The sequence below is a fragment of the Borostomias antarcticus genome, assembly GCF_949987555.1.
Source record: "Borostomias antarcticus genome assembly, chromosome: 8".
NCBI lineage: Eukaryota > Metazoa > Chordata > Actinopteri > Stomiiformes > Stomiidae > Borostomias > Borostomias antarcticus.
In genome coordinates this window covers 4,992,891-5,007,690 of record NC_140241.1, presented here as the reverse complement: position 1 = coordinate 5,007,690, position 14,800 = coordinate 4,992,891, and the positions used below count along the sequence as shown (strand labels likewise).

The 14,800-nt window shown below is 47.6% G+C and overlaps 2 protein-coding genes across 4 annotated transcripts; both read left to right on the top strand.

The window, feature by feature from the left end:
- The first annotated feature begins 7,508 nt into the window (after nucleotides 1-7,508).
- Nucleotides 7,509-9,015, top strand: LOC311311932 (allograft inflammatory factor 1-like). Its single transcript, XM_084441750.1, has 6 exons — nucleotides 7,509-7,589; nucleotides 7,866-7,927; nucleotides 8,110-8,176; nucleotides 8,268-8,309; nucleotides 8,478-8,643; nucleotides 8,805-9,015. Exons 1-6 carry the CDS (start codon nucleotides 7,571-7,573, stop codon nucleotides 8,890-8,892), a joined length of 444 nt encoding a protein of 147 aa, XP_084297876.1. The 5' UTR covers nucleotides 7,509-7,570; the 3' UTR covers nucleotides 8,893-9,015.
- A 1,330-nt stretch (nucleotides 9,016-10,345) lies between these two features.
- Nucleotides 10,346-13,770, top strand: LOC311311952 (casein kinase II subunit beta-like). 3 transcript variants are annotated; one of them, XM_084441776.1, is made up of 7 exons: nucleotides 10,346-10,398; nucleotides 11,228-11,504; nucleotides 11,802-11,904; nucleotides 12,094-12,209; nucleotides 12,298-12,373; nucleotides 12,519-12,708; nucleotides 12,850-13,770. In XM_084441776.1, the coding sequence occupies exons 2-7, from the start codon at nucleotides 11,427-11,429 to the stop codon at nucleotides 12,938-12,940; spliced, it is 654 nt and encodes a 217-aa protein (XP_084297902.1). In that variant the 5' UTR covers nucleotides 10,346-10,398; nucleotides 11,228-11,426; the 3' UTR covers nucleotides 12,941-13,770. The 3 variants fall into 3 exon arrangements, with proteins under 3 accessions (XP_084297902.1, XP_084297903.1, XP_084297901.1); XM_084441777.1 differs by having other exon boundaries at nucleotides 10,349-10,398; nucleotides 11,228-11,303; nucleotides 12,850-13,768; XM_084441775.1 differs by lacking the exon at nucleotides 10,346-10,398 and having other exon boundaries at nucleotides 10,418-11,303; nucleotides 12,850-13,769.
- The last annotated feature ends 1,030 nt before the right edge of the window (nucleotides 13,771-14,800 follow it).

Genomic DNA, 14,800 nt, shown 5'->3' with positions numbered 1-14,800 from the left:
GCTCGTTATTCTCACACATAACATTGCCAACGAGAGTGGATGAGTCTGTCCCGATTATCAACTCCGGTAGTGTACGCTTCTTCGCGCTATCAGCGCTGTTCAAGCCAGTGACTAAAAGGTACATTTTAAACAACTTTTTCCATTGATCCCAAGGGACGACAGGATCGCCTGGGAGGGATAGGAATGGGTCCGGAGGTGGCAGTGAGAAAATAGGGACAGACTCATACATTCCTCGTTGCCTGTTTTTGTATTTTGCATCTAAGGGCAGTAACACTGGCGCGTTGGTATAGAGTAGCTACAGTTTTACCTGTGTTGTTTGTCAGAAGGTAGGTTAGGAGGAAGCATCTGTGCGTTTGACTCATTAGACAAGTGTAATTTCAACTCCTCTCTGTTTTCACAAAGCTGTGCCTTCCTACCACAAAAGAGACGGCGTGCCAGTGTGACTATGCAGACCAGAGAACGGTACTATTTGACAGGTTCTTCCCTCCACACCCCCTCCCCCACGCAATTGGGTGTGGCTTCGGTGCCTTCAGCAGACACGCCCCCAGTCTCAGACCAGAGAATGCTGCTGATTTTTAACCGATTTTGAAGCCTTATTTTATATACTTAGCGACATTTTTAATCACTCAGATTTGGCTGGGTGGTTAATGACATGTTTTCCTGTAGTGTGTGAAGCTCATAACAAAAATTTGAACTGGGTTAACCTGGACTTTAAGACCTGGCAAAGCAACCTGTTCACATACTTCATATACACAAATTAAATCACCTTGGACCACTGTCACCTTCTCTGACTCCGTTGTGATAGTCGAGGCTGTTAGCTCTTCTTCTTTGTCTAATTGTAAATGGAAGAGCATGACAAATAACACAGCGTTATAATTACGGTGTAGTGCCGGAGGAAAAAGGAAAGACGTAGGTAACGTAACATCAACTGTTTAATCCAAAACATGTGTTGAGAACAAGAAGTTGCAACAGCAATAATAGTCCCCCTGGCACCTCGCGCCAGATCCCAGTTCCCACCCACTAGACAACCTAGAGAGAGGGGAACACGAACCTATAATGTAGTCACTACACCAGCCCCCCCAGTGTTCACCTCAATACTCAAAATCCTCATGGCGAGGAGGGCGTATGGCCCGGCCCCTACGACTATAGGTAAAGTCAGGAGGTGCGGGAGGAGGCGCGACATCGTCCGCCACAACCTCTTGTTGGGTGGTGCGGGGGGAAGCGACGACCGGAGGTCGGAGGGGGGGACGGCCACAGCGCGGCAGGGGGGGTAGGACAGGAGGGCGGCCCCTGCGCGGTGGCAGGGCCAAGTCCGGGGGCAGCTCAAGGTCCAAGTGGGCCGGTTTGAGGCGATCAACAGACACACACTCAGGCTTACCTCCCATGTCCACCATGAAGTTCTTGGCACCCGCCTTGATGACACGGAAGGGCCCGTCATAGGGAGGTCGTAGTGGAGCCCTGTGGCCGTCGTGGCGGATGAAAACGTAACCCGCCGAGTGCAGCTCTGGGGGCACCCGTGAAGCAGGGACGCCATGCTGTGTAGTCGGGACCGGGGCGAAGGCCCTGGCGCTGTCCAGCAGGGAGGCACGCTGAGCGGAGGCGGACCAGGGCTCCGTGGACTTGGGGATGAAGTCACCAGGAACCTGCAGTGGCTGTCCGAAAACTAGCTCGGCTGAAGATGACTGGAGGTCCTCCTTAGGCGCCGTCCTGAGCCCAAGCATGACCCACGGCAGTTTGTCGAGCCAGTTGCTGTCCGTGAGGCTGGCTCGAAGGGCGGCCTTCATGGAGCGATGAAAGCGCTCAACCAGTCCGTTGGCCTGCGGGTGGTAGGCGGTAGTACGGTGGAGCTTGACCCCCAGATTCTCTGCCACCGCTGCCCACAGGTCTGAAGTAAACTGCGGGCCACGGTCAGAGGAGAGATCAGCAGGGGTGCCATAGCGGGAGACCCACACCGCGATGAACGCCCGGGCCAGATCGGGGGCTGTCGTTGAGGAGAGCGGGACAGCCTCCGCCCAGCGAGTCGTCCTGTCCACCATGGTAAAGAGGTAGGTGTAACCGTGCGAGGGGGGGAGGGGACCTACCAGGTCCACGTTGACGTGGTCGAACCTCCGCTCCGGCACAGAGAACTGTTCCAGGGGGGCCTTGACATGGTGATGCACTTTGGCACGTTGGCAGGCAGTGCAAGTGTCGACCCAGGCCCTCACATCCCTCTTGAGCCCTTGCCAGACGAACTTCTCTGACACCAGCCGTGAGGACGGTTTCCTACCGGGGTGAGATAAGCTGTGCACTGCCTCGAAGACGGGGCGTCTCCAGTTGGCGGGGACCACCGGCCGTGGCTGACCCGTGGAGACGTCGCACAGGAGCGTGGCCCCTGCATCACCGAAGAGTACCTCCTCCAGGCGCAGCCCCGTGTCCGACGACATGAGAGCTTGGACGGAGGGGTCGGCGGCCTGATCCGCAGCCATGTGGGTATAGTCCAAGTCCAGTTGGACCGCTCCGACCACCGCCCTGGAGAGACAATCTGCGACCACGTTGGACTTCCCAGCCACGTGCCGGATGTCCGTGGTGAATTCGGAAATGTAGGAGAGCTGACGCTGCTGGCGGTCGGACCACGGCTCCGTTGCCTTGGACATGGCGTGTGTGATCGGCTTGTGGTCCACAAAGGCAGTAAACTCGCGGCCCTCCAGTAAAAACCTGAAGTGTCTGACGGCAAGCCACAGCCCGAGGAGCTCCCGGTCGAAGGTGCTGTACCTGCGCTCCCTGGGGGACAGCTGGCGGCTAAAGAAAGCGAGGGGCTGCCAGGCATCTCCAACCCACTGCTCGTACACCGCTCCCACAGCAAAGTCAGAGGCGTCCGTGGTGAGAGCAGTGGGTGCCGAGGGCAAGGGGTGGGCCAACATGGCAGCGCGGGCCAGGGCAGCCTTTGTGTCCTGAAAGGCCTTAACACGCTCTGCTGTCCAGTCGATCTGTTGCTTCAGAGTCTTGCCCTTCTGGGCGTCATACAGCGGGTGCAGGACGTGGGCGGCCTGGCGGATGAAGCGAAAGTAGAAGGTCACCATCCCGATGAACCCCTTGAGCTCGCTGACTGTCTGGGGGCGCGGGAAGGCAAGCACCGCTTCCACCTTCGAGGGGAGGGGGGTCACACCCTCCGCAGAGACCCGGTGCCCGAGAAAGTCGATAGCATCCTGTCCGAAGACACACTTTGCTGGGTTGACAATCAGCCCGTGTTGACTGAGCCGTGTGAAAAGGGTCCGGAGGTGGGACAGGTGCTCCTCCTCTGTGGTGCTCGCGACAAGGATGTCATCCAGGTAGACGAACAGGAAAGGCAGGTCCTGGAGCACCGAGTGCATGAGGCGTTGGAAGGTCTGCGCCGCGTTCTTCAGGCCGAACGGCATCCGCAGGAACTCGAATAGTCCAAAAGGCGTGACGACGGCAGTCTTCGGGACGTCCTCGGGGTGCACCGGCACCTGATGATAGCCCCGTACCAGGTCCACCTTGGAGAAGAAGTGCTTGCCCGCCAGGTGCGCAGAAAAGTCCTGGATATGGGGGACGGGGTAGCGGTCCGGCTTTGATGCGTCGTTGAGGCGGCGGTAATCCCCACATGGGCGCCACCCGCCATCCGGCTTGGGGACGATGTGCAGGGGAGATGCCCAGGGGCTGTTTGAGAGCCTAACGATGCCAATCTGCTCCATGTGTGCAAACTCCGCCCTGGCGACAGCCAGCTTCTCCGGGTTGAGGCGTCTGGCCCTGGCGTGGAGGGGAGGTCCAGTAGTTTCAATGTGATGCTCCACACCGTGTTTCACCGTGGGCGCAGAGAAGGTGGGCTTAGCGAGGTCGGGGAATTCGGCGAGCAGCCGAAGGTACTGGTCGCTTTCGGCGAGCGTGTTGGACAGCCCGCTGTAGACCGCCTCCCCCTGAGTACAGGCGAAGGAAGCGAAAGTCTGTGAGTTGACCAGGCGCCTGTTCCCCGCATCAACTAACAGGTTGTGGGCGCACAGAAAGTCTACGCCCAGGAGGGGAAACGTGACAGCTGCGACGACAAAGTCCCACGTAAAGCGTTGGCCTTCAAAGCACACGTCCGCCGCCCTGATGCCGTAGGTACGGATAGGCGTGCCGTCTGCGCCCGCCAATTTAGGACCGTGCTCCCCCTTTGCCACGTCCGATCCCCCTGCCTGAATGATGCTCCACTGTGCGCCAGTGTCGCAAAGGAACTTACGATCGGAGACGGTGTCGTGTATGAAGAGCAGCCTGTTGGTGGCGCCAGCGCTCAGGGCCACTACCGAGCGCTGGCTCCGCCGTTTCCCGGCGGTCCGAAGGTGCAAGGTGAGCGACAACGCCTGGCCTTGGCGCCAAATGTGGCATGGTAAAAGCAATGGCCCGCGGCGTTACCCTGCTGGCCGGAGGGTCTGGCGTCGTCCTTCATCCTCCTGCGACGATCCGGTGGTGGGGCAGCCACGGGAGCGAGCAGTTCAGTGGACCGTTGAGGCATGGCCAAGACAAACCGGTCCGCCTCCCTGGCTAGGGCGCGGGGTCCTACGATGGTGGTATTAGCTAGCGCCATCCTGACTGGAGCAGGCAGTGTGCGCATGAACAGCTCTGTGAAAAGGATCATGGGGTCTTCCGTACCGAGCAGGTTGAGCATCCTCTCCATACGCGCAGAGGGCCTCTCGTCTCCCAAGCCCGACATGTCAAATAGGCGACGGACCCTCTCAGCAGTGGACAGTTCAAATGTGTCGAGGAGTAGGGCCTTGAGGCGCTCATATTTGTTCGTCGTCGGGGGGGCAGACAAAAACCCCACCACTCGAGCCGCAGTGGAGCTGCCCAACATTGCCACAGCCTGGTTGTACCTGTCGTCGTCATCATCAATGTTGCTTTTGTTGAAATGAGCCTCTACAATAGCAAACCATGCAGTAGGAGTTGCGTCCCAGAACTCTGGAAGCTTTAGAGTGGGAGCGCGCGCACCATGCGTCACTCTGACGGGGGATGGCGATTGCTGCCGTTGGCTTGAACGTCTTCCTCGGCCGGCCATTTCGCAGACTGTTCAGTCGCTTGTTTTTTGTACACAATAATGTTAACAAAAACACACGTCGGGGTCACCAGTGTAGTGCCGGAGGAAAAAGGAAAGACGTAGGTAACGTAACATCAACTGTTTAATCCAAAACATGTGTTGAGAACAAGAAGTTGCAACAGCAATAATAGTCCCCCTGGCACCTCGCGCCAGATCCCAGTTCCCACCCACTAGACAACCTAGAGAGAGGGGAACACGAACCTATAATGTAGTCACTACAACGGCCTTTATGCAAGCATGCATGGTTGCTGAATAAGAGTTTGCGTTCAAACACTCACCGCCCACTTCTAGTCTAACTTCAGAGCATCGCCCTTCCGAGACGGTGCATCTGTACCAATGACCGTCAGCATTCTCCACCGAGGATATGACTAATGATGCATCTCCCGCTGTGATGTTCCCAAACCTCACTCTTCCTCCCAGGGATGGGCTGGGGTTGACGTTGTGTTTGGAAGGGTGCTCAAGTAACAGTTTTGAGTCATCTTTGCCTTTAACCACTATCCAGGAGACATGGGGGTTTCCCCTTGTATTGTAGAATTGACAAGGCAAGGTGGCTGTTGTTTTGGATGCGGCCTTCACGCTTTCGATGACTTTGCAATCTTTAGAAGGACAGAGTCGTGATGAACTTGTAAATATGTTATGCATAAAAATGTGTGAATACCGTAATGATTGTAGTGTTTTACCTCTCACTTTCAGAGTGATGTTTTCGCCCACATCACAGTCCCATCCTTCACAGACCTCGCAGCTGTAGGAGCCCTCATCAGATTTCTCCACTCCCGTCACAGACAGAGTTCCTGTTCTACTATCAAAGGCCGTCCGTTTAACAGCTGGGGGCTTGGAGGGCTTTGGCCACATACTAATGACAGTAGGTGGAGTACCTGTTGTGTATTTCATCCATCTGACTCTTTGGCAACTCTTTTGGTCGGAATGGGTCTGGGTCAGGATGAGACAGGGGAGATCTGCTGTCTCCCCTCGTGTGATCTCCTGGGACTCCCCGTCTTCATGCAAGAAAGAGGAAGATTTTAGAGAAGAGAGCAGAAAACCAATCATATTGTACATAGGCCTACAAAGTAACTTTTTATGTTATTTAGACAGCAGAATATCAATACTCACCCATACATTCTATGGTCATCAGCAGCACTAATATTGATAACCCATACGACCGTAAATGTGCCATTATACGTGTATGTTGTCTTCTGATAGAAGGACTCTCACTTAGCTTACAGTTAGAACTCCTCCTACTCCCACTTCTCAATTTCACACAAATGTCATAGATTCTAAATGAATCAACCTACAGTAGGAGTAATAATTTATTTAATGTTAATCCTTAAAACCTGGGTGTTGTACAATATGTGCACTATACTACAGTATATACTGTATATACATTATACATTACATATTCTGTATGACTATAGTACCACCTAGTGCTAAGTACGTGATGCTACATCAAGGAGGCAGGGAAGAGAACCCAGGTCCCAAGAAGCTTGGTAGAGTAGAGAGAACTTCTACCAAGTTTACTGAAATTAAATCAACCGTTCAACAGGTTCCCAAGTTACACAGTGAAATATGATGAGGAAATGGTAAACAGGATCCTCTTACCTGAAAGTAACTCCAGACTCTCTGTGTCAATGTATTTTTTTCACTTTTCACTTCTGAGATGTGACGTTGGTCAGTTCCTCCCTGATCCCCTGAAGCACACAGGCCTATAGGCAGATGGATATATTAAACTAGGCAGGATACAGTCTCCCATGGTATGATGGGATATGTTCTGTATATGAGGATCAAATTGATAGACTGCTAGGACTGGAATGAGGAACTGACTAGTGCTGATAAGTTACTGTATGGACAAGAAATAACAAGAATTCCAATGTTCCTGTACAGTACCGGTACTGCTTATGGCAAATGAAACTTTCTCTTCCATTCTATCTGTTCTATTCTATTGTATTCTATTGTTCTGTTACACAGTCTGTTTCCTTCAACAAAATGTAACATGAAATATCTCAAGAACTGTTAAGTGGGTTTTGGTGAATCAGCAGAAGTCTAAATGATTGACAAAGAAAGTCAAATCTTGGAGTGGCCCTTTAAGATCAATAAGTAAAAGTTATAACAATAAAATGTATAGGACATTTAATTTGATTTAATCGATCATTTAATAGCCCTCATGTTATTTATAATATCATCATGTTTTGCCAATTCATTACTTATGAATTGATATGTGATATTTGTGGTGCAGAGGAAACATGAGTTCCTTTCATTTAAACGAAGATAAATTAAAGCATTTCAACAGATTTTTCTTTTAACATTCTGTGACACAAATGTGAAATGGGAAGTAGTTCACAAATGACCACAATCTAAGTTTAGATCTCCACACTTCCTGCTCTATCACCATATACAGAACGACTACTTTACACTTTCAGTTTTCATGACAAAAGTCTCCAGTCGCATTCTTACTGCTGTAACTTTTAACTACTGATTCTCTTACCTACCAAAAATTGGAAGAGAGAAATGGCCAAGGCTTCTCAAGGTAAACAAAGTCTTGTCTGTCTGTCTGTCTGTCTGTCTGTCTGTCTGTCTGTCTGTCTGTCTGTCTGTCTGTCTGTCTGTCTGTCCTCCCCCTGATTATCTTTATCTAATCTAATATTTGTACAGAATACTTTACAGCACAGTTCTCAACAAATAATCTACCTTTCCCAAATCCTGTACTGCATAGGCATTGCTTTTGTTAGTTCTTTTTGTGTTTCAGTAGGTCCCCAGAAAAGGAAATGAGAACATGTGATTTGTCTTTTTCTTTTTTTTTCAGGAGGAAAAGCATATGGTTTACTCAAGTCCCGGCAGGAGGAAAAACTCAACTCAATCAATGAGGTCTGCTAAGTGGTCTATATGTGTTCTTTCGCATGTGACACAAAAATACAATTTGAATACATTATCATATAGTGTGAATTAATTATATCAGCATTGATTCCTGTATGGAAAACACTGAAGGATCACAGAAAACTGTTATTATAGAATCTCATTCTGATATTTCATTTGACACTATCCTGAAGGCATTCCTCTCCGATCCCAAGTATGCAGAAGAGGAGGACCTTGGCTCTAAGCTAGAATTGTTTAAAAGTGAGAATACTATTGTTTATTGATATCAATAAACTAATCAGCCATCTTGTCAAATCAGTAGTTTGACTGTAATGTCTGTATTTTTTCACAGATCAGTACATGGAGTTTGATCTCAATGACCAAGGAGAAATTGGTAATATTGAATATATCTACAGTTGGCCTACCTTTGTGTTACTGGACAAAATTCAAAGTCACAAAGCTCAGGCATGGCAGATCTTTGAACTCCTCTCTCTCTCTCTCACCTCTCTCTCCCTCACTCTCTCTTCCTCACCCTCTCTCTCTCTCTCTCCCTTCCTGTCAGACATGATGGCGCTGAAGCGTATGCTGGAGAAGCTAGGGGTGGCCAAGACGCACCTCGAACTTAAAAAGATGATGTCAGAGGTGGTCTGTGGCAGTACGAGAGACACTTTCTGCTACACGGACTTCCTGAATATGATGCTGGGAAAGAGGAACGCAATACTGAGACTGTAAGTTTTAAGATTTAATGATGACTATTGATAATATTAAAATAGCAGTTTTTCTTAAACGTCCATTGAAATGCTTACTTTAAAGGTCACAGTATTTAATTTCCATGATCCATACGCCTATATGCCAGTGGTGATGACTTTTTTTTTTTTCTCTTTTTAAGGATTTTGATGTACGAGGGCATGGCCAAACAGCCGGAGTCCCAGGAGAGTGGACCACCTGGTCGCAAGACATTTGCAGATCTGCCCTAATTGCATGAAACATACATCCTGTTCAAATGTATACCAGTGAATTGTATAAAAAGAACACAAGGTCTATCGTGTAGCCTAAAGTTGCAGTATATCATTGTTTGTTTGTGCCAGCAGCCGTGTTTGCTTGTCAAGTATAAAGTGGGTTGAATCTTATCACTAAAGCAGCATGTTCCTGAATAAAGATTAAGCAGTTTTTGGAAAAATGATAGGGCCTGGCTGGCTGGCTTTTTTTTCTTTTTTCATTTTATGACAGGTATGAGATTAATTGAGACAGGAAGTCAATCTGATACCAAAGTGTATTTTGCCGATGTTTTACAAGATACACAATACAAATAAAATAAAACAAAGACGAAACCCAATCAGAAAATACACCAAAAATTATTTCAATGGTAAGAAGGAAAATAACTTACAGAAAAAAGGCCTACAAAACAAGTGCAGACCGGAAATTATCACAGTAGATCTACACTGACGGGTCAAAGGATGAACTGGATAGAGTGGGGGTTGGTGTGTATGTCCCGGGGTTCGAAGTGGGTCTTTCCAAGCGGCTGTCTGATATGTTATCTGTGTACACGGCTGAAATGGTGGCGGTCATCCTTGGGTTGCAGTGGGTGGAGGAGGTCAGACCTGATAGAGTGGTGGTGTGCACGGACTCCAAATCAGTGCTGGACAGTATACAGTCCACCCAGTCCGTCAGGGAGGATCTACTTATTGAATTGTATCACAGTTTGTTTAGGCTTCACAGGGGTGGGATAGACGTGCAGTTTTGTTGGGTTCCGGCACATGAGGGGGTGACAGGGAATGAGACTGCAGACCGACTGGCGAAAGGTGCGCTGGCTAAGGTCATCTCGGTGCCTGTTCCGCTCGGGAAGGGAGAGGGGAAAGCGGTGATTAGGAGGAAGGGATTTGAGTTCTGGCAGAAGAGGTGGGATGAAGACCAGAAGGGGAGGGGGTATCACAGGGTGCAGAAGTCAGTTATGGTGAAGAACTACACTGCACAGACCCGGAGGGAGGAAATTGTCATGGCTAGACTCAGGTTTGATCACACGGGACTGAACGGCACCTTGTTTGTACTGGGGAAAAGGGGGAGTGATATATGTGGGCACTGTGGAGCTGCGGAAAATACTGAACATGTTCTGTTGCACTGTCCCAACTATGGAGTAGAGAGAGAGAGACTCCGGGATAAGGTCAGAGAAGCAGGTCGGGAATGGACTTTGAGGGGTTTACTGGGCACGGAGGGGGAGGGGGTAGGAATCTGCAGGAAGGCTCTATTTACTTTCTTGGGTGACACACGGTTGTGGGGCAGACTGTAGTCTGTGTGCACTAGGATGATGACATGATGATGCACACTCTTGTACAGTAGGTGGCGGTATGCACCTTTAAGCTGTTTGCGATCCGCCATACAACCCAAGGAAGAAGAAGAAGAATTATCACAGTAATGTTTTTTTCTTGACCGGAAGAAGGCTCTGTTTACACCAGCAGCAGGTCGGTAGTACAAACAAAGAGAGGGTAAGTTAGCCATGGTTAGTTATTTTATTGAGCTAGTACTAACTTACTCATTGCAACTTACAGTACTTTTGGTTGGTAAGGTTGTGTCTAGCCGTGTTAGCTTACTCATGCTCGCCAGCTAGCTAATGGATAGCTAGCTAACATTAGTGGCTAGTGCTACGTTCAATAACGTTAAATAACGTTAGAGTTACCACTAGTTACGTTAAATAACGTTAAATAACGAGTTAGCGAACATTCTCACATTAAAATGTTTACTTCAACTGCATGTGGTGCTTTTCCATAATCACTTTTCTGTAAACTATCCAGCCACCTACTTCAGCTTGGTAACTTTACTAGCTAGGTAGCTGCAAGGTAGCTGGCATTGTGAATTTGAAGACAGTTTAATTAGCTAGCTGGTTATCTTAGGAAATGAGAACAATGGCGTAAGCCGGGGAATACACGCTGTGAGATTTTAAAGACGATATTAATGTCGGTCACCCCTCACATGGCACGACCGACAGTTTCAGTCCTACCCGATCAGACCTTGTTGCTCACACGATTGCTGTCAGCCACAAAATATTACTTGTGCAATTGTTTAACCCTTTTAACCCTGAAAGTACAGTAACATTTCGAATATTAAGTGGATTTTCCCTATAATACTAGAAAGCGCAGTTTCTCAGCTTTCAGCAAGTGTTGGAGTGAGGGATTTTTTAGATAAAAAAAAATAAAAAATTATTAAATATTTGTTAGATATTTTTAAAATGTTGCCGGTGACGTGGTCGTATTGAAAGGGTTAAATGAACCGTGAACAAGCAGCTGCGCATGCGCATTCTGGCATGGTTCCCAACAGGAGGATGAGCAGCTCAGAGGAGGTGTCCTGGATCTCCTGGTTCTGTGGACTGAGGGGGAACGAGTTCTTTTGTGAGGTCGGTGTTGAGCCATCCCACTCTCCTGCTGGTGGTCTGCTGTTAGTACCAAAGCTGTTGGCTGACCACATACTCTCACTGGTTTTATGTCGATGTCTGTCCCTTTCCATCAGCTTCCTCTGAATGTTCCTTGAAGTTACATTAACAGCTGTGGGTGAATTACAGTGTGAACCAGGCTCTGTCAGCCTGTCGTATACGCAGGTTACTTTCTATAGATCTTACTGCAATCACAGTTTGTATATTAGTATATTGTATATCACATAGCTTGTGACCTTAGGCTTGTCAACCTCATAGTTCAACTCGGTGTGTGCACACCCCACACATCAATTCTATTATTAACCCATTTACTCTTAATTGGCAGCACACACTTGATCCTTTTAAGTTGTTATGCAATAATCAGCCTACTGTAGTGAACGAGAGGCGACTAGACACCAGGTGTGTTGCTGCTGCACAGGTCATGAAACAAACCGGCTTCATGTGCCCTTGCTTCTGTTTCAGGTTGACGAGGACTACATTCAGGACAAGTTTAATCTGACAGGACTGAATGAACAGGTGCCCCACTATCGCCAGGCTCTCGACATGATCCTAGACCTGGAACCAGGTGAGGTCATCAGTAAGCCTAGTAATGCGCTGATGTTGCCTGGTTTAAGAAGCAAGAGTTTTAACTCCTGTTTCTCAAAAGCTCTCACACGTAGCAAAAAAACAGCCCTGTATTTGACTTGGTCATGTTGGCCTAGTGCAGGGCTTTGTGTATTGTTAGAAAGCTCACACTGCCATGTCTCATTCCCAGATGAGGAACTGGAGGACAACCCCAACCAGAGTGACTTGATAGAGCAGGCAGCAGAGATGCTCTACGGGCTCATCCACGCACGCTACATCCTCACAAACAGAGGCATCGCCCAGATGGTAACCCTTCTCATCTTTGCTCCGCCCCCTACCTCTATGCCCATAACCCTTTTGCATTTGATTTACTGAAATGGTTCTCCCTTCCCAGTTGGAGAAGTATCAGCAAGGGGACTTCGGCTATTGTCCGAGAGTATATTGTGAGAATCAACCCATGCTTCCTATTGGTAAGTGCACTGCAAACAGAGTGAGTATTTGTCAAAAACACCCTGTCGATTATGAACACGTTTTTACTTATTAGTTTTGACCTATTGTATTCAGTGCTCTCTCTGTCCTCTCCGCTGATTGGTTGACTGTGGTTCACCGTCGCAGGGCTGTCGGACATCCCAGGAGAGGCCATGGTGAAGCTGTACTGTCCAAAGTGCATGGATGTGTACACCCCCAAGTCCTCCAGGCACCACCACACCGACGGGGCCTACTTTGGGACAGGCTTCCCCCACATGCTCTTCATGGTGCACCCAGAGTACCGGTCAAAACGACCTGCCAACCAGTTTGTTCCAAGGTGTGCCTTACTTAATTCTACAAATGAGCCGATCAATATTTATTACAGATTTGAGCGGCTGGCAAGCTCCTTTTTCTTTCCTGATCTCTTATCTGTGGATTTCTTTAATTATTATAATTATTAATTATATTTATTTGACAGGTTATATGGTTTCAAGATCCACCCCATGGCGTATCAACTCCAGCTCCAGGCTGCCTCTAGCTTCAAGAGTCCTGTGAAGACAATTCGCTAGACATTGAACACAACCAACACAGATGACACAGATATTTTTTTTTATGTTGATTGTTCCTCGGTTGAATGATTATGTGGATCAATAAAGGCTCAGGCAGAACTCCTGACATGTAGGTTTTAAATGCACAGCTTCCTGTTCGTCACGGTGTTGTGTGATGACCGGGTCTGTGTGATGACCGGGTCTGTGTGATGAGACCCTACTGTTGTGATGACGTGTCTCTCTGTTATGACCCTTCTGGTTACAATCTCCCCGTCACTGGATTGACATGATCTGATGTCAAAGTCCTTTGCTTTATTTACTCATACACAGTTGCAGATATTTATGAGGTTAAGTGACTTGTAAATATATTAAAGCCTAACAATAAGTCCACTCCAGTCTGTCTGACTGAAACAATAAGTCCACTCCATTCTCAAAGTCTGACAATAAGTCCACTCCAGTCTCAGTCTGACTGAAACAATAAGTCCACTCCAGTCTCAAAGACTGACTGAAACAATAAGTCCACTCCAGTCTCAGTCTGACTGAAACAACAAGTCCACTCCAGTCTCAAAGTCTGACTGAAACAATAAGTCCACTCCAGTCTCAAAGTCAGACTGAAACAACAAGTCCACTCCAGTCTCAAAGTCAGACTGAAACAATAAGTCCACTCCAGTCTCAAAGTCAGACTGAAACAATAAGTCCACTCCAGTCTCAAAGTCTGACTGAAACAATAAGTCCACTCCAGTCTCAGTCTGACTGAAACAATAAGTCCACTCCAGTCTCAAAGTCAGACTGAAACAATAAGTCCACTCCAGTCTCAAAGTCTGACTGAAACAATAAGTCCACTCCAGTCTCAAAGTCAGACTGAAACAATAAGTCCACTCCAGTCTCAAAGTCAGACTGAAACAATAAGTCCACTCCAGTCTCAGTCTGACTGAAACAATAAGTCCACTCCAGTCTCAAGGTCTGACTGAAACAATAAGTCCACTCCAGTCTCAAAGTCTGACTGAAACTCACCTCAGGATGGTGCTCATCTTATTTGTGAAGCTGAACTATAGACAGAAAGTTAAATGCAAAAGTCACTTTTAAGATGATTCCGTAGAAGCATCTGTGATGACACTGGCAAATGCACAAGACGTACTGTACCCTCAGGGTGAAGACAAAGTTTTTGATTTATGCTTCAATGTGGTTGATAAGCATGCTTCAGAGTGATTGAGGAACACCCAACGTATAGTAGTCATGGCAACTTGGCCTTTTTGCATTAAATCAAGGGCCCATCAGAAGAGAGGGCTGATTAATATGTTTACATAATGTTTACATTATGGTACAATTCACAGGAAAGGCACAGGTCGTGTTTTTTCAATTTAGATAATGGTTCAATATGTTTTTTTTGTCTGAATGTGTGGCACAATCTAAAATTCATCCCTTGAATTTAATAAAATTTAGTTTTTTATAATGTTGGTTCTTCTCTTCCATTTGTGTGCTCACTGTAATACTGGAAATAAAACTCTTTATAATTCATTCAGATTTTATTTTCAAGTTTAGATTTTTCTTTAAAAGGCAGGGATAAGTCACAGGAAAGCAAGAATATGTCCAAAGTCTAAAAACTACAGCTTTCGCTCTGTTCAAGGGCTCTCATTCTCCCTAGTTACACCACCAAAAGCTTTTTCAGAAGGTCTGTTACCAAATTGGCTTCTAGAGAGGTTTCATACATGTATCATAATTTGATCTACAAAAGGACAGAATACAGCAAGTGACAAAGTAGTCTATTCTCTAAACAAGTGGTAAGAAAGCTTTACAAACTTGGTTGATAATGAATGCAATTGTGAACAACGTGATATTTCTGATAGAAGCCTGAAAACAGGCTTGATTTAAAACATCACA